At 40.2% G+C, this 23682-nt stretch overlaps 2 protein-coding genes across 2 annotated transcripts; both read left to right on the top strand.

The window, feature by feature from the left end:
- The first annotated feature begins 471 nt into the window (after window positions 1-471).
- LOC121942023 lies at window positions 472-18069 on the top strand. The gene is made up of 6 exons (XM_042485085.1): window positions 472-574; window positions 658-1688; window positions 1869-1964; window positions 7600-8104; window positions 9450-11237; window positions 17696-18069. The coding sequence occupies exons 1-6, from the start codon at window positions 472-474 to the stop codon at window positions 18067-18069; spliced, it is 3897 nt and encodes a 1298-aa protein (XP_042341019.1).
- A 669-nt stretch (window positions 18070-18738) lies between these two features.
- timm10 (translocase of inner mitochondrial membrane 10 homolog (yeast)) lies at window positions 18739-23674 on the top strand. The gene is made up of 2 exons (XM_042485451.1): window positions 18739-18939; window positions 22506-23674. The coding sequence occupies exons 1-2, from the start codon at window positions 18869-18871 to the stop codon at window positions 22699-22701; spliced, it is 267 nt and encodes an 88-aa protein (XP_042341385.1). The 5' UTR covers window positions 18739-18868; the 3' UTR covers window positions 22702-23674.
- Window positions 23675-23682: the final 8 nt, after the last annotated feature.

Raw genomic sequence — 23682 nt, 5'->3', positions numbered from 1 at the left:
ATGACCTGTTGAAGGTGCTGCATACTACACTGGAAATGGTTACGTTATCAGGAGATGTCATATTTAATACTCACTGAATTATTATAGGCTCTATGGAGTTATGGTGGACACTTTTCTGCTCCCGTAGAGTGTGAATGTGCACCGGTGCAGGTCATCTCTTGTATGTTTCTATGTCATGTTGTTTTTGCGTTATATGTTATTACTGTGTTTTTGCTACTTGCTACAACACAAACTGCTCTCTGGGACAAATAATAAAATTGAATTTAATTGAAATAAAATATGATAAATCACATTCCAACATGTAGTAAAAGCAATGCAGAGAGAAAGGTTCATTATTTGCAACAATGAACAGGGAGGTTCAATCAGTTGTGGGTGTACTTCTGTGTGTCTTTCACAATAGATTTAAACATACTTCTTTATCTGTCATCCTCGCCTCTGCCATCCTTCCTTGCCTCCAGTGCCCATATGAACATGCAGTGCTACCGGTGGCCAGGTCATGAGATAAGGCTTCTTGGAGAGCTGCAGAGACAACAAAACAATGCCCAGTACTGTGATACCTTGTTGCAAACTGAGGGTGAGCTGTGCGACATACGTTAAATTTGAAATGAAAGGGAATAAAAAAATTAATTAACCCTTTATTTTCTTATATTTGTAAAGGTATCTCAGTCCCAGCCCACAGTTGCATCCTTGCAGCCCTTAGCCCCTATTTGTCTCAGAAGTTGTCGGCCTCTTTGTCTCCACGATCAGGCCAAAAGCGGCAACTTCAGCTCCAGGCAGTGAAGGCTCAGACCCTGCTGAAGCTCGTTGGTCTTCTGTACTCTGGGGAGCTGGTGGTAAAAGGAAGCATAGAGCAGCATGAAGTGCTATCTGCAGCCTGCCTGTTTGGGATCACATACCTTGTTGAAAGACAGGAAGATCGGGCAGGGAAGGAGAAAGAACCCCAGAAAAGGAGTTTTGGGAATTGCAGAGACAATGAGGAAGCAGGCAGAGAGAAGAATGAAAGCAGAAAAATGCAGGATGCACAAGTTCAGGCTGAAATGGCTGGAAGGAGAGAGACAGATTCCCCAGATGTGAAGAAAAAGTTTGTATCCATAGGCACACAGACTGTTAAAACTGGTGAGAAGATAATGGACAATTATTTTACTCACTCTGGTCAAACCAAACACACAACACCAGAGCCTGCATCATCTGTTGCTCAAAAATTAGATTTTTCCATTTCATTGCAGTGCCAAAACTTCTTGCTGGATAAACCAACCAACCATTGCCCATCTATTTCCAGTATGCTCAGTGGAGCATGCAGTGATGGAGTGTCTACATTAGGCCAAACCTTTGACAGTGTAACAACTCCCACAACTCCAGCTTTGTCCAGCAACGTGATGACCTTCCCCATTTCCTTTAATAATGACTCAGACTCTCCAACAACTCAGGAAGACAGCAACTACCAGCAGTCATCAGAGTTTGGGGACAGTATACAGGTGTCAGCTGAGGAAGGGACGGGATTGGAAAATAGAAAAACAGCTGAGAATAGTGAAAATACAGAGTGGCCAAGCCACAGCAACAGAATGGAGATGCTAGGACAGGAAAGGGGAAACTTTACAAAGAAGAGGTATGAACATGAAGGGATAAAGAGCCTGGTTAAGATGAAACAGATGCAGCAGATGATGGAGACGGCACAGTTTTCTGTCAAGGTAAGAGGGGCTACTTAATTATGTCACATATCAAATAGCAAATATTTAGCTTCACAGAACTTTTATGTCTCAGCTTTGATGTGTTCCAGATGCCTTCAGACTGTCATAACAAATGTGTAGGATGCCCTCTCATTTTTACCCTTGATGTTTTCTTCACTGTATTTTCTTCCCTCTGTGCAGGTGAAGCTGAGGAGGAGGACCAAAGGAGAAGTGTGGGAGGTGGTGAGCATGCAAGACACAGATGAGACATTTTCAGGTCTTACCTCTTTGAAACAGGTACACAAGTATCATGATGGATTTGTAGACAGATACAGTTGTCATCCAATTTACATGGATTTGATTTGATCTGTTGAGAAAATGAAGATCTTACAGTTAAAATCACTAAATCTGCCATGTGCAGTAACTGCTCAATAACTGCTGTAGTTTCTTTGGACCTGTTAGTTATCCCATATTGTAAGGGCTTTTTTATATATTTACTCTTTACACATAACTGTCTTTGTTCATGGGAAACAAAAGAACAAAGGTGGAAAGTGTTTAGTGAAAGAGTCCTGCCACAACAAATTTGTTAATCAATAGGTCCAGGCAAGAATTGTCACTAATTGGTACCACCCAAGGTGGCAAATTCTAGTTTAGTATTTTGATTGTAAATTGTATCTCTAGATAATATATCAACATGATAACCCTTGCCAAGTGGCAGCCTAGTCACAGTCATCAGCCTACAATAACACCAATGGTTAATCTGACACATTTGAATGGAACATGCCATACATTAAAAAAAAGAATTCTGCTTCTTTCATTCACTTGTTTAACCACTGAACGTTATTGTCATAATCATAACAAACATCCTATTACATTTTACATGCTATCATCACTTCTTGAGCATTCATGTTCTGTCATTTCCCATTGTCATTATTAGTAAGACCTGACATTCTTCTTAGTCATTATTAGCGTAGTACATGAACGCAACCCATTATGGGTTCTTTTTTTTCTTCAGCAGCAGTTTGAGGAGTGTGAGTTGCAGGTTAGATAATTGATCAGTCATTGTGGTCAAAGCTAATCAGATCGATGGATTAGAAGAGCACCTGTTGCAGAGGCAGATGACTGCAAACATTTAGACCCCATGCAATGAACAGTTAAGTATAACTTTCACTGCATCTGACATTATGCTGCTCAATCTGTGACCAGAGTGCTCCTTGCACTCCGAGCGTGTGTTTCAAACAATAGTTTAACTGTATCTGGGTTCTAAGAGCGCTTCTATTCAATGGTCCTGCTCCAAAAATAAATAATTACCGTAATTCCTAAAATGTTAGTAAATCTGTAAGTAGACCTCCACATAAAACACCTTGGTACTAAAACCTACCCAACATTCATAAACACCATGTGACATTCAGATTTGATTGTAGACACGTGTGTGTGTTCATGAATGCTAATCAATAGGAAATTGATGGCGTGCTCCCACCAGTCAGCAATTACCATTCATCTCTGCCTGTGAATAGCCAGTGAGCACCATATAAGGAGGTGATAATTACTACGGATGGGTGCATCCTTTCGACCTGCGAACATTATCATCACTATTATTATTGTTGTTGTTATTATTATTATTATTATTATTATTATTATTATTATTATTATTATTATTATTATTATTATGTGTATATTTGACAGGGACAAATGTATGAAACATTGCTTTATAAGAAATATAAAGTAGATGCTATGCATACAGGTTTCTAGCCAAGGCTAGTTTGCAACCCCAGTCCCTGGCTTCCAAAATTTAAACAGACACAACAGAGTACTGAGTTGAAAATACAACAACCATTAGAAACATACAATAAAATCAATGTATATAATAAAATGTAGGACTTCAACAAAGATGGAAGCCTGCATAGGTAGAGACTAAAATAAAATAAAATACAATAAGCATGCAAACAAAGAAAGAGGGAAAGAGAAAGGAAAAACTTTTCAACACTGAAAAGTTATTTTGGCTAAAGTGGAGTTGAGAAAAAATATTTTATTTTCTTCTGTTAGTAGTGGTTTGACACAGACAAGTAAATGAAAGGCCTGGAAGGAGGTAATGGATGCTTTTAACTGTGTCCTCAGAAGAACCATCCAAAAAGTTTAACAAAAATTGTTAAGTATGAAAGGTAGATTTACAAGGTACAAGGCAGATTTATTAGTCATTATAAAACATAGTTTTAAAGAAAAGAAATTAAGATTTGTCGTTGCTCCTGCTACATCTTTTGGAGTTGAAGAAGGAGTTGAGGAGAGCTGTTTTAATCACCTGCTGTAGAGCCCTCTTGTCCTGGGTTGTGCACAAACCATGCCAGTTTGTGATGTTTCCAGTCAGTATGCTTTCTATTGCTCCTCTGTAGAAGTTAACCAGGATCTTGCTGTGGAATTCACCCTTTCTAAGTTTCCGTAGGAAATAGGGCCTTTTCTGTCCTTTTTTTAACCTGGGTGGTGATGTGTGATGATCAAGATAGGTTCTCAGTGATAGTAAGTCCAAGGAACCTATAGCTGTTCACCTGCTCCACCTCAGCTCCAATGATGTAGACAGGGGTGTGTAGCTTTGCCTCCTTCTTTCTAAAATCAACAATCAGCTCCTTGGTTTTACTGACGTTGAGCAGTAGGTTGTTCTCTGTGCACCACTCTGCAAGATTGTGGATTTCCTCTCGATATGAACTCTCATTGTTGTTTACAATACGGCTGAGGATGGTTGTGTTGTCAGCATACTTCACAATAGAGCTCTCCTGATATCCCGGAGTGCAGTCATGGGTGTACAGTGTGAACAGGAGGGGGCTGAGAACACAGCCCTGGGGGGTTCTGGTGTAGAGCACTAATGTAGAGGAGGTGGAGGAGGTGTGACTGCCAATCCGAACTCTCTGGGGTCTGCATGTGAGTCCAGTATCCAGTTGCAGAGTGTTATACTGAAGAAGAGAGTGTTAAGTTTTCCAATCAGCTTTATGGGAGCGATTGTCTTGAATGCTGAGCGAAAGTCAACAAACAGCATCCTGATGTAGCTGTTCTTATTCTCCAGGTGAGCAAAGACTGAGTGAAGAGCAGTAGATATGGCATCCTCTACAATATAGGCCTATTTTTACAGTGCAAATGTGGATTTTTAATCTGGTTTGGGTCAGTTGTAATTTATAACAATGACAAGTGATATTTATGTGCATTCCTTATTTATACAAGCACTACGAGCAGTCAGAGGCTGGTGATTTTGTTAGTACCAACAGAAATAGAGTTACTGGAGTTACTAACATATTGATGAATGCTGAAAATGTCTTTCTGTAGACAATTTACATACATATTTGTTATGCTAATGTTTCATGAATTTGACCCAATATGTTGCGGCTGAAGTTTTAATTGCGGCAGGCCGCCACAAATGAATACCCTTGTTTAGAAACCCTGAGTGTCCTCTAGCTGTTTCCTCTTTAGTGCTCAGTTCAGCACAAAACCAGCAATCTCTCTGAAGGTTTTGCCATTGAATTTGAGGGGGGGGACATGGTGGAGTAAGTCAATAAAACTGCACCAATGAAAGAGGAGACCTTACTAGCTGCATTTGCTATTTGGAGCTGAACTTTTGTTCAATGCCGTGTTTCTATTTATTCTTGTTGCTCAATTTAAAAGTGCTACAATGGACCAGGAACAGCTGATTCATGAAGCTGCAATGAGGAATTATCTACACAGTATCTCCTTTTCACTACAAAGAAACAAAATACAGTGGCAGCTAATTGAAGGGAGATCTCAGGGGAACTTAAAGTTTTTGGTAAATGACCATAGCTAATAACAAGCAAGGCTACTTACTGCGAGCTATATTGTAGGCTATGCCGTTTCCAGGAAATATCACAATACACAATGACTGTTTTCTGGTTTAAAAAGTAATGTTACAAACATGGGGATATAGCGTGTAGGCTACTCACTCATCTTTTAAGTGGTTATGTTTCCACACTGATCTCGAGCACACAGCTGATCCTTACTGTATGGGGTTTGTTTACATGAAGTAACAGACGTGAATATTCAAAGCATTCAATGTGGACAGAGAGCTATGCTATGCAATAAGTCAGGTGCTAGTTTTCTATGGAGACACGATTATGAGATTATGATTGTGAGACATTGTTATTACAGTGTCACACAGGATTGGCCCAGCTCTAATCATCTCTGTCTCCTTTCAAGACCACCTCATTGTATTGTGTTTGGTTTCCTCTCACACATTTCACGATGCTTGAGAATATCTTCAGATCCTGTTTTCTGTTTTTTCATGGAACTTGACTGTTAGGCCTGTTTAACACAGCACGCGTCAGCAGTGTGTGAGCAGCACCGACTGTGTAAATTTTTAATGGTGCCCATGTTAATGGGCATGCAGTTTGAGCATGCACACTGCCCACCCGAGCAGCGCTTGTCAGACGTATTTCAGCTGCATGTCAGCTGCAGCACATCCACAGAAATGGTGGCTCGCGATTTTTTACGCATACCACACACACTTGTGAGTAGAAATACAAAGTGAAAATGGTGTTTTGATGATTAGATTGACTTTAGACTACCTTTAACTGCAGTTTAAAAAACTCTCTGTCAAAGAGATGAGGAAATACAAAGGCATCTATTTTACTCTAACTTCCCTGCTTCACTTTTGAAACAAAATCCCTCTGACATTGTCTTTGTGGAAGGAATTCCATCAGTTGCTGATACAAGGCATTTTATTTTGAAGCATTTACAGGACTGTGTTACTGGCTGTGCAGGAGCTTGTACAACTTCATAAATGAGTGGAATGTATGCTTATAAATGTGGAAATACAGTACTACAGTACTACAGCAGCGATGCAGCAGCAGCGACGCAGTAGCAGCAGCAGCGACGCAGCATGTGCCAACACCACAAGCGTGAAACACGCTGCAGATGATGCTTGTTAGTTGCCTCTGATACTAACTTATCCGATTTGAGATAGTATCTGGGGACCGCTCCTGTTTTCAGACCCTTGGTTCTTCTGGCAGTCTGGGTGTCCTTATTTACATGCGCCTCAGTTGTCTGGTCTACCATAATCTTTCCTATGAAATTCTTCTTTCCCAGCTGGGCAGAAAAAACACCCACTACAAAGTTTACATGAACAAAAGGATTATCAAATTCCATGGGGACCTAAGAATTGCTGTGTTTTTGTTACCTTAGAATGAGCCCTTAAGAACTACAGAAGGTTGGGTCCTCTTGCATAGAGCCCGTCATGTTGCACTGCGGTGTTTCTTCAGTAGCCCAAAACAGACAAGCTCATAGAGCCTGTTTATATTCTTTATATATATATTATATTATATTATATGTGTGTGTATATGTAATTTATGTTTAATTTAAACTTATTTAATGCAAATGTTGGTACATAAGATCTTACAGTAAACTGCACACAAACCTTCTGTGTGGATACTGTAGGGCAATACTGGCAACAACGACTGACCCAAAAAATTAGTGAAGCTGCTCATTTAAAATATATACATGGAGAGATAAGTGTACACAGAAGAGGAGGTGGTGCAGGTGGATAGACTGAAGCTTTGAAGAGTTGTTTAGGCGCTGGGGCTCTACTCTGAAAGAAGTGAAAGGCAGTGTGGTGTAAATGTCAGGTAGAATTCTAACCTAGTGGGTCCAGAGTTGCTGCCTGAGGCTTGATGGACAACAAGTCTGTTTCGTGATCTGCTCCCATACTCCACCTCAGCAGCACCACAGGCATGCTAATAATTATTAGGAAAGTTTATTATTTTATATATAAATATAGATAATTTGATTTAAATGTACATGCATATTACATAATTAATGAAATTATAACAGAAATTGGTATTATAAAAAGTGTGTGAATGTAGTGGTTCTGATATGAATTTGATTTCATTAAACTAAACTTGAAAAAAAAATAATTGACCTCTTATTTATCTGCCTAAAGGATGGCGCCAACCACAAAAGGCCACAGAAGGACCTTACAAACAGAGAGCCCCTTCCCTCCTCTGTCCGGCCAGGCCTAGTTCATGAACCAGAGGCCGCAATTCTTCAGCCTGCTACCACCAACTCCCCTAACCAACCACCTCACACCAATACCACCTTTGACGCCCAGCTTCTCTCTGATGACCGCTTCACTCCAAACCAAAACAACAGTCCTGAGTCAGTCCCACTTCCCCAGCCTCCAGGCCCTGTTGAGGAGTGTGATGAGCAGATAGAGAAGCTATTGGAGGATATCATGATGGGCCTGAACATCCTGCCAAACTTTGAGAGGGACTGCAAGAAGTCTTATTATCTGCAACCAAACCATGATGAAGCAGCAGCCGTTTACCAGGCCCCAGCAGTGGAGAATGAGTGGCTGCAGAGTGGGATGCACACTGCTGTCAGTACAGCAGGGTGTATCTATGACCAGGATGTTGGGACACAAACTGGTCACTCATCAACTGATACAGGTATCTAGATGCATTTGTTTTTATATTTTTTCCACTAACAAGTTGTGAAATAGGGCTTGCAGTAGGGCTTTAAATTTAATCAGAGAGCATTTCCTAATGTTACAAGTAGCCATTTTTAATCCTAAAAGAGAACCTCTTTTAGGAACCCCGCTGCTCCTTTTTTCTCAGGCCTCTGTTCGAAAATCACTTGTATTTACATATAAAGTAAATCCCAGCAACTACAAGGTCAGTATGAAAAATCATGATCTCAAATTAAACATAACACTTGAGATGAATTCAGAGGTTTAAGCTTCAATATAGATTGCATTAGGTCACATTTACTGAAAAAACAGAGTAAGTCGACGATTCAAACTTGTCTGAAAAAAACTTGACAGTTTTAGAGTGAATATGCCTTTGAAATTATGTAGCTGGTGCCCAAAACCTATAACTACCCATATAACAACATCTGAAAGTCACTTGTACAGAGACAGATGCTTATAAAACAAAGAAGAGCACATTTAAAGAGATTTTAGAGGAGAAATGCGCAGGCGAAACCTTCAAATTGGCCTTTTTAGGTACATTTGTGCACCTTTTTTGCTCCCCCGATAACAGTGCAACTTATTGTGATATGACTTAGATGCCATTAGAAGTATTAAATCCATCTAAACAACTTGTTTTGGCTTTATTAAATGCAAAATAAATCTATCAGACCTCTGTTCATGTTCCCATTCGTAGAAAACCATAAAAAAAAGAGTTTCTATGGGCACCAGCACCAATCAACCAAGCTCATTATTAATTATTCATCATTATATTATGCAGTTCCCTTTTTAACTTTAAAGGTGACATCATACAGCTTCCTGCCATTCTGCCTTTAGCTGTCATTTTTCTTATTTTGTCTGAACAACAGTTCAATACCAAACATAGTAAATTTGCTATCATGAAATGGAGAAAAATCCCCACAATTGAAAGGCTATGAAAAAAAGGAATTATACTTGAATTATACTTGATTAATTTATTTTTCAATGAACACATTTTTTAAACTCAAATTTCAAACTTTGTGTCTTTAGTATTTAGCAGTACAGTTAAAACAAATTTAAATCATGCACTTTCCAGCAATTTCTAAATCAAACAAAGAATTCGGATCCTACCTTAAAAGTTCCTCAGTCCCAATCCTTCGCTTTATGAGAACTTCTCATTTTATCACATCAACAGTCTCACATGAACCTGACTTCTGCCCATATCGTAAATGCCAACAAGCTCTCCTTTTGTCAATCCTGTACTATCCACAAGCCCCACCTGAACACCAGTCACCTTGGCTTTGTAAATTCAAGATGGATTGATGGCAGTCTTCTCACCTGTTGTGTAGGTATCTATTGTTTCACAGCTCAGAACCAGCCCAGCTGCTCAGGCCCTTCACCTGTACAGGCCGATGCTATGTTAATCCAGCAGCGGCGCTCTCCTCACTCATCTGTCATGTGGAAAATGGATGGACAGAGTCACCAGGGCATACCACTGTCTAAAAGCCAAAATTGTCCGTATCCTGAAGCACCTGCAAGAACACCAGTCATGGCTCTCCACTCCAGTGGGAAGAAACTACTGACTTATCATCCAGCATGCCAGGAACCGTCTCCACAAGACAATCAGAACATCCCAGAGTTTCTACCCCTGATGAATGAAAATGAGCCATTACCTTGCATGGATGATTTGCGGCTTCCTCAATGCCTTTCTCCATTAGAGCTGTCTACCTCAGCAGTAAAACATCAGTCTGTTTGCAACAACTCAACAAACCAAAGTAATAAAAGTCTGCCACAGGCATCTCTACATGGGCGACCCTGGCTCACAGTAAACCCTGGACCACTACAATTTCCTCTCAGTGCCATCACTCACAGAGCAAATGAAAGTATGTCTTCACCACGGGGTACAAACCCCAGCTGTTGGTCAGGGAAATCACAGAGACATCTATTAAATTTACAAAGTGGGGGAAGTTGTGAAGCATTTTGTGCTGTGAAAGAGGTGGAAGAGAGAGGAGCAATACCTGCTCGTCTTGAAAATATAGCAGACCTGAAAAGTTATCCCAGGAAGATGAAAAAAAGTTTAAAATGTAAACAAGGTAACACTGAAGGTGATGATGCAGTGCCTAAAAAGAGGAAGAGAGGTCATCCACAAGAGGCCAGTTCTCTTTTTGCATACAAACATGTGAAAGCCAGTGATGGTACGAAAGGTCAAATCAACCTGAGTGTTTGTTCAGTCAGCTTGTCCAGCAACAATGTGCTGGTGAAGGAAAGAGAAATGGCTACCAGTTCTTCAAACATGCTAAATAAATTTGTAGAGAAACCAAATGAGCCATCAAACACAGAAGGTTGGAGTGAGAAAACTAAGAGACCTGGGGATCCCAATAGTGACCAGACACGGACCAGGACCTTTCTTAAAAAAACTCAAGAGACGCCAAGTAAGTCGAGCATAGAAGATTTCATTTTAAAACCCATGGAATGTAGATCTCAAATTGTGATTAAACAAGGAGTCGCCAGTCAGGGACATGGAATGTCATGGAAAACAATGCTTGATGAAAGCTTGCTCGAGAGCGCTGCTGCCAAAAGTGAAGTGAAGGCAATTCCACTGAAAAAGACCAGAAGTGCTGAGAGTGTGGTCGAGGCTGAGGGAGACAATAACAATGTAATCCCAGTAATCCCAGTGGAAAGAAAACTTCGGACACCCAAACGGCCACGGATAGTCACTCTGAAGGAGTTTCAAAAGATTATCAGACGCCAACACTCAAAAACAAGGGAGTCAAAAGAAAGCCAGAACCGGGAAACAAAAGATATTGTAAGAGATGTCAAAAGTGAAGGAAAGGCATGTGGTAGCACATTTGAAGAATTAACTAATAAGACAGAAATGGACACAGACATTGCTCAGCCTCACAATAGCAACAGTATTGAAGACTCCCATGTCTTCCTCAGTGTCACAGTTGATAAAAATCCTAATCGGATTTTCAAAAAATCAACAGCTGAGTATGGCAAATTGCAGCAAGATGACACAAACAACTCTACTAGTAATGAGACCAGTCTTTTTGCTAATCAATCCTTTATGGTCTTTGGAGAAGAGGGGGACAGGTTTGCAGCTGAGAGGAAACATCCACTGGAGAATCTGGAAGAAGGTAAAGTGTTTGTTCTTTTAGTTGTGGTTGACAGATTTTCAGCTCCTTTTTTTATGTGTATAGTGAGAGAACAAATTGGGGAATATAAAATTAAATATTGGATAAACTAACTGCAGATCATTGAGCTATTAAATATTTTTAATTTGATATATTGGTTAGGCAGAAAAAGATCACATTCACGTGTTTTTCAATTCTCACATACTGATGTGAGAATTGAAAAACAACCTGATTTAGTGTTATCTGGTAGTATTATACAGAATAACAGTGTGAATGATAGCAATGACCACAAGATGCTTGAATTGTCATTTCAATCTAATTATTCAGATTGAATGAACTTTATTGTCCTCCTCAGTGGAAATTTGTCTTTGACTTTGCTCAGACACACAAAGGTGCATACAAACATATAACACCGTAAACATTTAAAAACCCACAAAAGCATACTTGCCATCATTGGGCTGTGAAAAACAGATTTTCTGCTGTATTGCACCTACTCACAACATCCCTGCCCCCACTTAACTGCACACCACAAATTAGTACATAAAATGCGAGGATGTAAACTAAATTACTTTTAATGAGCCTAAAACCAATAGCTCACAGTAGCAAACATTGTGAGAGTGTCAGTGAGTGATTGAGTGTTTAGGAGCAATCATTGCCAGGAACACCTTCAACAGAAGGAACAGGAAGGATGAAATGATGCAAGACTATGGTCTGCAGTCCACTTTGACGCTAGCTGAGCCTAGTGACCGTGTTAGCGCCGCCTTGGACGTGAGCTTGAACGTGCGTAGTGAGGAGTGACGGACAATATGTCAGGCACGGTTGTTTGGGTTGGTTTGCCAGGTACCATAGCACATCTAACAGTCTGGACATACCACAGAAACTGTGAAACACCCTTTTGAGTCGTATCACTCTGAAATCAGATGAGAAATTACCAATCATGGGAAGCAGGGCCGGAGAGAATGTTAAAAATAGGGAGAGTTCTGCATAAATCAGGATTGTTAGCAGGTATGCAAATGTAAAATATATATAAGATACAATACAATAGCGCAAACAGGCTGGAAAAAAATAAAAATGAGCATGTTACAAAATAGTAACGTTCCCTGATATGGTCATTCTATGCTCGTTGCCTGTATGGCATAGGGAATAATGATAATGTTGGATTTATGTAAAGATAAGCGAAACGTTCACCCCATTACAAGACAGCCCTGCATACACAATTATAAGTAAAAGTACAAAAGTATTATCAGCAAGATGTACTTCAAACTATCAGCAGCATCAAAAGTAGCGTTTGTGCAGTGAAATGTCTCCTGTGTCTGATGTATTATTTTATATTACAATATTACAGTTAACACTGCAATTCACTGTTGTAGCTCCTCACAGAGATACAACAGCTGGTTCAAACTACATAATATACAATTAGCTAGAAAAAATAGCAATAATAAAAATGATTATTATTTTGCTTTTTCTTTTAAACATTGGATAATTGTGACTCTTGGGACAATAATTTAAATGAAACCATTTAAGAAGTTTTGAGAGAAAATATCTTTTTGGTGGAACTACTAACAATTCAGTGACATAAAAATGTCGAAGAGGTACAAAGACACAACTTTTTGTAAGAGGTCACAAGCCAAAAAAAAGGTTTGAAACCACTGGTTTAATCAGTGCCTCCTGTTTGAAAACTGTACCATGCTGCGTTATCATTATTTTAATAACTTTCTGAAATACAGCTTTATAACTCCAGTTGTCAAATAAATGAAGCAGCACAATGTTTTCCCCTGAATTGTAGTAGAGTGGAAGTACAGAGGAGTTTACCATAAAACTTCTGTTAAAGGTACACTATGGACTCATGGCCTCATTGTGACCTCATCAGAGAACAATATGTTTCAATGTGTTTGAAGAGAGTGACGAACTAAGTCAGCTGTTTTTGACTGCCCTTATGTTCACAGACGCCCACTCACGGTCCAACACTGTTGTGTCAATATACGCAGAAACAACTTCCACTGCTTTCTCCATACACCTTGTGGCAATCATATTTCCTTATATAGATAAATGAGGGCGTGGCAGCATGCTGAGCCCGTCAGTTTAGAATGATTCTGATTTACCAACATACGCACAGAGGTAAGACCAAAATCAGGTGATACGCACGTGCCATGAATCCAACAGTAATTTTGTGTGCACACTTATTTAATGTACACAGTAAGAACGTTTCTACGCACACATTAGTACATGAGGCCCAATGAGAGTGGGTCAGAAGTGATAATTAAGAGGGGTTACTTTTTTAATGAGTCTATACATTGTTATGTAGGAAAATAATGCATAGTATACATTAAATAGCACTGGCTTTTATTTGCTTCTATCACTGACTCTACCAGTCTGTATATGGGACAGGCATTTATATGGGATGGGCCTTTAATTCCTTTCTCACAGTTACTTTAGGAAATTAATATGTCACATGAAATTACAAACATGACTCCAGTGAAATAAAACACAGCAAAACTCTCTGCTCTGCAAAGGTAGGAAATGCTATCACATTGCTTATTTAATTACGCATTAAAATGAAGGCACAAGTAAAAGGGCTACCTGAGGGACTTTTCTGGCCAACGCATCTCTGACAGTGCCAGTGGGGGGCGGCTGCAGAGTCATCAGCCAGGAACCACCCTTCACAGACATTTTGCTCCATTAGGGATATCTTGCTGTTGCCCCTGCAGCTGACCCAATGACCCTTGCCTTCTCCACACCTGACTTCCAGAGGTTAGCTGTCTGCCAACCACCCTGCATCTCTGCAGTCGTCTGTCGCCTCTGTGTACTTGTCCTTTTTCCTCTCAAAGGCAGCCTCCATACCCCCCTGCCACAAGTAGTGAGTTCTGCCATGATCACTGTTCGAGCTGTGGTGGACCATAGGATGATTTCAGGTCACAGCGAAGTTGTGTTGATGTCTGTCAGGAGCTTAAGCAGCCAATCGAGGTCCACTCTCTCTGAGATCCACTGATCTCTCCCTCTGGCAGATGTTCTGTGCTGCAATTCCTTGTCAATCAAAGTGGATTAGCATTTGTGGTGCTGCCTGTGTGTGTCCAGGATTTCAGCCAGTTTCCGCAGGACTCGGCCGTGGTGCCACCTGTACTGATCCTGAGCCAGTGGTGTTTTACAACTGGACACGATTTGCTGCAGGCTTGGGTTCAAGGCATTGCAGAGTTGGCAGTTTTCATCTGAGCCATGCCAGTGGAACAGGTTGTTGGTGCTTGGTAGAGTGTCATAGTTGGACCTAATGAGGAAGCTCAACCTGGTTTGAGCTATCTTCCTCATGTCAGCCCAAGTTATGGTTCAATTGACTAGGGGCCTCATGTACAAAGACTTGCGTGGATTTCCTACTGAAACATGGCGTACGCTCAAATCCAGAAAACGTCGTACGCACAAAAAAATCCTGATGTATGAATCTGTGCGCACGCATGAATCCAAGCACATTCCCTTTGTACATCCCAATCAGCGTGGAATTGAGCGCACATGTTGGAGTACCCGACCACTCCCTGTCTACGCCCCCATTTAAATACACAAATCATATTTAAATAAGCCCTGCACCTGAGGTTCCCCTCTCTGCACGATCAGAAAATAAGAAACAAAAGATGAGTAAGACGGGATTTTAAGCTTCCATTCATTAAGTTTATACACTTACACGGATCACACACTATTGTTGCAAATTAGTGCAGAAGTGCGCCGGGGAGAAGGTGAGGCTGATAAGTCTTTACGCACACTTTATGCACGGGGTTATTAACATGAATACGTTACGCACAGAGATAAACAGGGGCTTGTTAGAAAGATCTGAAACTGTAGTTTAACCAGCAAAACACAGCAAGTCACTGACTCTAACCGCTGACTAGTAATGATGCGGTGAAGACGGGATATGATTTGGGGGCGCACATGCTCAATGCGCATCACATGGACTAATATTAGGATAATTACACGACAAATTTACTTACCAAGAAGCCACCCATCGCGCACAGTGCCAGCTTGTAGTCTGTCTCCAACCATGCTGTTACTCAGAATGCGTGAATCGTGCGTTGAACCAGGCCACCTCGCCACAATGTTGGTTAACTGCATTTGCGCATCACATATGATCTGTACATTGATGGAATGAAAGTGTTTCCTGTTCATGTATACAAATTCATCATGTGACGGCGCTTTTATAGCAATGTGTGTGCAGTCGCAGCTCCGATTACATTAGGAAAACCGGCTCTCGCTGCAAATTGCGCTTTAATGTTGACCTGTTCAGCTGCATGGTATGTGAATTTGATATATCTGGCTGACATACGGATAATTCCATCCCACACGGCTGGCATGGCTCGGCTGAGGGTCGACTGGCACGGTCCCGATCGGTCGGCCAGCTCCCTCTGGAATGCCCCGGTTGCCAGGAACCCCAGTGTGGTCAGCACCTGTATGGGCACAGGCAGCGCATGGCTCCTGGCTGTGTTGCGCTCCAAGGCCGGCCGCAGCTCTGCGCACAGTTCCACGAGGATTGCCCTCGGGAACCTAAAGCGGCTGATGAGCCAGTCGTCATCGTGTGCCAGTACATCGTCTCTGTCTCGAAACACACGCTCTCTTCTAATTGCACCATTTGCAATGTCCTCTAATGCTGCTAAAGCTGCCATTGTTTTCAGCGGTACTTTTTGCACCACTTTGCGCACGCTTTTATATCCACTCATGTAATTGGAGACACGTATGTGTGTGTGTGTGTGTGTGTGTTAATTGTTCACTAGTGTTAATTGTTCATGTGTCTCTGATGTGCACATCATTAAGTCATCATTCAGAGGACGGATTGGTTACACGTGTTTATTTTATGTTTCCCAGGATCACCTCTAAGTGTCGCCAAAGTATCAACGGCTGTAGAAACGTGCGTACGCCAGCTATGAAGTTGGCGTGAGGCACCGCACATTTCCACGATCATTTCACTCTTGATACATCTGAACTTTGCCGTGAGAAAGAGCGTACGCCACGTTTTTGTGCGAACGCACCCTTTGTACATGAGGCCCTAGGACTGTTTAAGGATTACATCTGCTCCTCACTATGCCCCCTTAACAGATGCTTGAGGAGAGGTTGGACAGCTTCAAATACCTTGGTGTCCACATTGTTGAGAGTCTGACCTGGGTCCCCCCCCTACAACATACATTTATTATTATTACACTGTTTTAAATCCACAAAGTGAAGGAACAGACAGATAGCATAGCATTCATATGATTTCATGTGAGGAATAAATTGAATTGAATCGACTAAAATTGTGTTGGGGGCAAAGGGAGATCTTCCCTGTGACACTGCTGGGATGAAAGGACACAGTAAATGCACCACCAACATGTCAGGGAACACACGCTATGGTATTGCTACATTGTGAACAACAAATCTGTGTTGGTAATGCAGGAGGAGAGTTAGCTGTTAGCCATTAGCAGGCAGTGGCTGGAACTAACTGCTACAGCTTTGCATTCATTTACATCATGATGCGATGAATTCCTTTTCAGTAAAAATTACCATTGGGAGAAGATAAATTATATCTCTTCAATGTATTCTTGTAAAATGTAGTTTTTGTTAAGAAACTTGAATAAATACAGCTGTTGGAAGAGAAATTTGTTGATTTTTTCATAGCAACATTAAATATGTATTAGAGAAGAAAATATGATATATTTAGTTAATAGAAGAAGAAAACATACTTTAGTAATCCCTGAGGTAAAATTATTTTTTTTTAATGCCTTGTTATTTTAAGATATTTTATGTGAAAGATTACTTTGAAGGTTAAGGTGTATTCAAAAGTTTGTCTCATTAAATTTCTGCTCATTCAAAGGTAGTATAATGAGGGCTTGATGACTTCAAAACAGTTACCTCTTTACAACGAAGATTTCTTTGTTTCCCTGGTACCAAAGGGGGAATAAATTACAACAAAAATTCAATTTCAATTGCCAAAAAGAAACAAAAAAAAAAAAACCAGCAAAACATTGGTATCGGCCAAATTGTTATTTTCAAGATCAATGTCAGCTCAGAAGATCACAATCGGTGCATCCCTAATCCAAAGAATTTAAATAAAAGGCAGCCAGACACGGCATCTAATTGAGACCAGCGTTTGTCTCTCTATGTATTTTCCACACCCAGATAGTAAAAGGGATGATATGTTTAATCGGGGCTCAGCTTTTTATTGAAGTTTTATGGAAAAGTGGAAGTTTAAGGTACAAGTACCTCAAAGCTGTACTTAAATCCAGCACATGAGTAACTGTACTTTATTAGTTTCCACCACTGCTTTGCAAAAACTTTGTTTTATTTACTTGGGCTGATCTGCCACTTCAGTACAATTGAAGTGAATCAAATTTTGTTTGTCGTGCTCCAAGAATAAATAAAATTGCCTTTGAAAACTCAAAAGCAACACACATTTCTAAAAGCAATGTCTCAGCAGTTAATCTAGATAATCTTAGTTTTTCCTTTTTCAGCAGGGGAAACCTGGGGTGCACGAGTGACAGATACAACACAGCAGACTGCTAGCCACGGTGATGGCTCGGCTCACATTAACACTCTCCTGCATCGAGAAGACAAAATGCCCTGGGACCACAACTTGAACCACAAGTCCCCTGAGAGAACTGGTTCACGTCTGCCAGACCCTGTTGCTTTGAGCCAGAGCTCAGACTGTAATCGAGAAGAAGAGGACGAGGGGGAATTAGAGGTGGATGTTCTGCTTTACTCTCCAGAAAAAGTGCCTCAGACCGGAGTGTATGAGAATGGACTCAACAGCATCATAATAACTCCTGAGGAAGAAGAGGAGGAAGATGTCAACGAGATTGATGTGACAGGACATGGGGCAGAGTAACCTTTGTGTATGTGCATAGTTTTTACTGTTCCGTGACGATTTCAGCACTATTTTGTGCCAATCCTAATCCTCTTTTTGTTCTATTTTTATGTATGATCACAGAGATCTAAGACCAATTCTGTTTTGCTGAGAAGCTATTTTGGAGATTTTTATGACCTTTCTTTTCTGTTGTCAGCACCAGTCAGTGTCTGGTGATAAAGCTTCATCTATGCATGAATCCCAGGCTGAGTGCTTGTTTTGACCTTTGTTTAGTTCCATTCAAAGTTTCAAATGGATGTTTAATTTCCATTAGTAATATGCATAGCAAACAAATGGGGAAAAGGTTCTTACTGTTGGTTATATTTGTTAATGTTTGTATTAATTTGGCATTTTCAGGGTAAAGGCACTTCAGGAGTGTGTCTCTGTGAGTAATAATTGTAGAAAAGAAACATACTTTGAGCCAATATTTGTAAAGCACATTATGTTTTGTGTAAGTTACATAACTATGGTTTATTTAAAAAATAAACGTGTCTTTTAACGCATGTGAACTTTTTGACAAGACACCATTAAGTTGGAAATAATGTGTAGAGCATGGTGTGGAGGTGTACAGTAAAACAGCAGAGGGCGCACTGTTTCTGCCTTCGTTTTAAATGTAACTTTATTAACAACGGAAGTGTGAGCGGAAACGCCTCATACATGTTTTCTTGCAGGTTTGAAGGTTAAAGCAGAAACGCCCGGTAGATCTGTAGTCGGCTGAAGAGGCTCAGCAGAACGACGTGTGTGTAATTCAGAGCGGCTGTGAGCAGCACGGAGGACAGACATGGATCCCATGAAGGCGCAGCAGCTGGCGGCTGAGCTGGAGGTGGAAATGATGGCCGACATGTATAACCGGTAAAACAAACATGATTGCGCTAGCTGTTGCTACTATATGATACCTTCCTGTCCGCAGCACATGGCCCTGACTCCTAGTGTTTATTACAGGTATAACGTGGTAAAGAGGGGTAATGTCCGCTCCGCTGTGAGCCGGAGCCCGAAAGTCCTTGATGACTGTTGATGACTGAGCGACATGTGTTAGATTCACTGATGCTCAGTCCACACAATGCGACTATACAGAGAGCTCAAAGAAGCCATCGGCAACAAACAGCGCAGAGTTAATCATGTTCAATAGATTTGCAGATTCTAAAACAAATCCTAGAATGTTGAATTACGGTAACACAGGCTTAAATTGATGGAGGTGATCGAATACTTTTATTAACGCCGTCTTGTCAATCTAGCACAGTGCGAATTGATTTAAGGGTTTCAATGAACAGAAGTGGTTGTTTAATTCATTGGGTATATTGTAAATGTCAGAAATAAATTAAACAATTACTTGTCCCAATCTAAATTTACTCCAGGCCACATTGAAGTCTTGAATTGTTGTGTATTTATAATGGCATTTGTGAAGCTCTGTTGTTTTTCAATCAGTTTACTGCACCTTATTTTCCTTTTCTCTGCATCACAAGAGTGACTGAATGTCTCTCCTTAGAGATGAATTAAATTTGTTTCTCATCAGCTTTATGAATTCCTTTCTGCTATGACAAGCTGTTATTACTCTATGCACTCTTATCTAAAAAATGAGTCGGCGATGTTATCAAACTCAATTTTAATCAATTGCTAGTTTAAAAAAGCAACTGAAATGCGCAAGCATGACATTTTAAAAAGCTTTTGGGTCAAACCCTCCTCCTTGTCACTTCCTTCATGTTAGAACCTGTGTTTCAGTAGAAGAACAGGGCAAATCAGTTTGTTCTGACCAGAGTTTGGTTAAACTGTTGATCTCAAAATGGTCTCAAAAAATCTTTAAGACGTTGATGATGCTCAGTTTTGAGATCAATCGAGTCAACCTACTAGGAGCTGGATGTCTTACTGTAAAACTTTGTCTTTCTTGTACCAATAGGTGGCACTCTCATTATCGCTTAAAATTGTGATATAGATGTGTTCAAGGCGGCGCTCCTATCAAACGTGAAGTTTGGGTCATATTGGACCATTTACAGCAGAGTTACATACCACTTCCTGTTTACTTCCTGCTTCATGGCAGAACATGCAAATTAGGTGCCTCATACAGATCACACAGTGTGATGAAAACTCATGAATTTGATAACTTTTGCTGTCAAAGGTCTTTTGAAGGTAGCCATTACATTTGAAATCAATCTGATGAAAGCTCTAGGACAAGTTCTAAAAATTACGACCCCTGAAAATGGCCAAAAATACACCAAAAATCTTTTTCCTGGCATTAAGTTATCCTTTTGTCTCCTCACTGAACTGGATTTTATCAACACTGTAAAAATTAAGAGAGATGGCAAAGTCGAAACTTGTTTCAATTTTGCTGTGAAAGTAATTTTTAATAATTAACTTGCATTTTAAGCAGAAATCCTACTCATGTATAAGCTGTCAAAAACACAGCCCTGCAAATTTTTCAAAATAAAGTACCTTGTGTCAACAGCTGATGGGATTCTGTCAACAGAGACGTTTATCAGACGACTTTTATTTTGAAATGGAAGCAGGGAAGTCAGGTCAAAGCGCACCATGGAATGTGATTAATCAGCATAAAAAAATTTAATTGGTTATTATTTTGACAGCCTGAGTTTCAATACTTTCAAACCATTGTTTTTTTTTAAACATTTCAAAACCTAGTCGCTCAACATTAGCATCTACTGGCAGAAGCTGGCTTTGCATTTATTATTACTTTATGCGTTGAAAGCTCCCTTTTTCCCAGCCCAAAAGGCTACCTACATAGGTGTCATACATATAATCAAACCGTCAATTAATTGTTTAGTTCTTGTAGGCTATGGTGACTATTTCTTAGCATAATTATGCGGTCCTACAGTTTGTTGATTGTGCAATTTATTTGTTTAATGGAATTATTTTCAACATACTACATGCTAAGTAGATTATTTTTTTTGATTACCACAGCCCAGGATATGTCAGAGATTAGCAGCTACATTAATTTTTATACTTTTTTGTGTAGAGTCAAATACTCACACCGCTCTGCACACAAAATGTACTTTTCAAAGTGAGGCTATAAAAATATAAATATGATTTTGCACTTTCATTGAATGATTGTTTTTAAACCGACATCAGTCCTAATCATAAATATCAAGTACTCATTAAATTTCATAATTTTAACCCCATAAATACCAGGTTTTTGTCATGATGCCACTATGTTTTTAGATTTAAAAAAAAACACAACAAAAAATAATTATTTCCAATAAACTACATGCAAAATAGATTTTTTATTTTTTATTTTTTTGATGATCACAGCCTGGGATACTTCAGTAATTAGCAGGAACATTAATAGAGTGGTGAAGTAATGAGTCTTAAAACGCGGAAGTCCGTTAGCCTCTTAGCACTCCCGGTTCCCTCGTCCTAAAGTCTATGGGTTTTTTGAATGAGTTTTTGGTAAAATGTCGTAAATAAGCTCTGTGGATATTTATGTTTTGTTCTGCAACATAACATACGTCCACTTAAACACGATTTTTGAACTTTTAAGGTTTTACTCGTCTTAAAAAAAGTGGTTGCTAACAAGTGGCTAAGTGCCATTACAGCTTTACAGACTCTCATTCGAACTTGTACATTAATCTGTTTATAATATTTTTCAATGTGTTTTAACATGTTTTAACGTGTTTTTACAGTGTTTGTAGTGATGACGTTTAATACGTGGGACCATGATGATGTTTGTCTATAGCCTAACAGTAGCTTTTTGCTTTTGGCGATTTAATTTACGCTTAAAAACACACAAAAGTGGTCTTCATCTGTGAAGATTATCACGCTGAACAAAACATGTAAGTCTCATGAACTTGTGTAAGTTACAGAGCTTATTTTTGGCGATAACTGAAAATCCCATTCAAAAATCCCATAAGATTTTTGACGAGGGAACCAGTGCAATGCTTACTTCCTGGTTGGCCTACAAAAACACGTCATCCCTTCACCACTCTATTGTGACAGTGCATTTTGAAATCGCATGTATGTAGGCAGTTTGGTTTGTTTTTCCTTGGGCACAGGAATGACGGAGGACATCTTAAAGCATGTGTGTCTGACAGATTGAGCCGATGACCTGTTGAATATTGTTGTGAACACTGCTGCTAGTTGTTTCAGCACACTGTTTAAAGCACACCCAATTAGACTGTCTGGACCTGCTGCTTTCTTGGTGTTCACATGTTTTAAAGTCTTCTCACATCATGCTCAGAGAGGGAGAAAGGTGTCAGAGGTGCACCCACCCATCCATTAACTTCTGCTTCAGCTGCTTCTACTTGTTGATTACCGATTTCCTCAAAGCGGGCATAAAAATAGTTTAGCTTACTCAATACACTCTATGTGAGTACTGGTGAGACACCATGTTAAAGTGCTCAGGCATAAGAAAATATCTTAGTATATATTCCGATCTTCATGAAGTGTTAAAAATCTGCTTCCTCTCCTCCCAGAATGACCAACGCCTGCCACAGGAAGTGTGTACCTCCACATTATAAGGAGGCAGAGCTGACAAAGGGTGAGTCAGTGTGCCTGGATCGCTGTGTGGCCAAATACCTGGACCTTCATGAGAGGCTGGGACGAAAGCTGACAGAGCTCTCTGTTCAGGATGAGGAACTGATGAGGAAGGCAGCTGTGGGCAGTGGATAGAGATGCAGTGTGGGGGTTGAAAAAGTAATGGGGAGGGGATGGCATGTCTGGTATGACAAAAGACTGGTTGTTTATATGTATTGGTGGTTTTTGTTGGGTAAATCAGAAAAGTGTAATAAATAATGCTGTTGGGGTTCCAATGAGAGAAAGTGCTTCCTCTGCTGCAGTAGAGGATGAGACAGGATGGGCTGAAGAAATACTGCAGGACCTGCTGGAAGGACGGCATGAGGACATCTTCAAAGTGATCACTGTTACACTAGCCTCTGGATGTGTCACATGACAATCAGCTTGCCTGGTCCTCAAGGAGTCACCTGAAGATTAACTGGAAAGGATTAATGCCATGTAATATTACTTCTAAGTCATATTTTGTGCTTGCTTTTAGCTGCTTGGAGTGCAAGAAGGGTGCTACTTCTGCTGCAGAAACACAGACTCTGTGGTATCAACTGTGTTGCTTGCTGGTTATAACAAATGCTAAAAATGATTTGGATGTAGTCTTTGATCCCAAATTGCCCATTGAACTCGGGTGATTTTTTTTGTGGGGGGGTCTTCATGAGGTTGCAAGATACAGTGTTTTAAAGTGACAAGCTGTCTGTCATGCAGACATGCGTCAGTTATACAGAAGGATAAATGTACGGATCATGGGGACGAGCTGAATGATGTATGGTGATTGGTCTTTTTGTCTGAAAAACAATGCGTCCCCCCTCAGCCCTGTATGGTGCTGCGTTGGCTTTGTCTCCACCAACAGACTGCCAACCTATTCTGCTACTTGGACATGTGTTGAAGATGAACTCATCAGTCATGCTTGTGTAGACTGTGTGTTGTCAGTGGACCATGTTTTTGACAGTGAAACATGTTTTTGGCTGTTTCCATGTGCTAACCACTGTCAGTCAGGTAGCATTTTATTTGCATGTTGGAAAAGCTGTATAGTTATTTGTTAAGTACTCTAATAAACCAATGCCATCCTTTATCTTAACATCATGA

The sequence above is a fragment of the Plectropomus leopardus genome, chromosome 4 (genome assembly GCF_008729295.1).
Source record: "Plectropomus leopardus isolate mb chromosome 4, YSFRI_Pleo_2.0, whole genome shotgun sequence".
Classification (NCBI taxonomy): domain Eukaryota; kingdom Metazoa; phylum Chordata; class Actinopteri; order Perciformes; family Serranidae; genus Plectropomus; species Plectropomus leopardus.
This window is presented reverse-complemented; position numbering and strand designations above follow the sequence as displayed.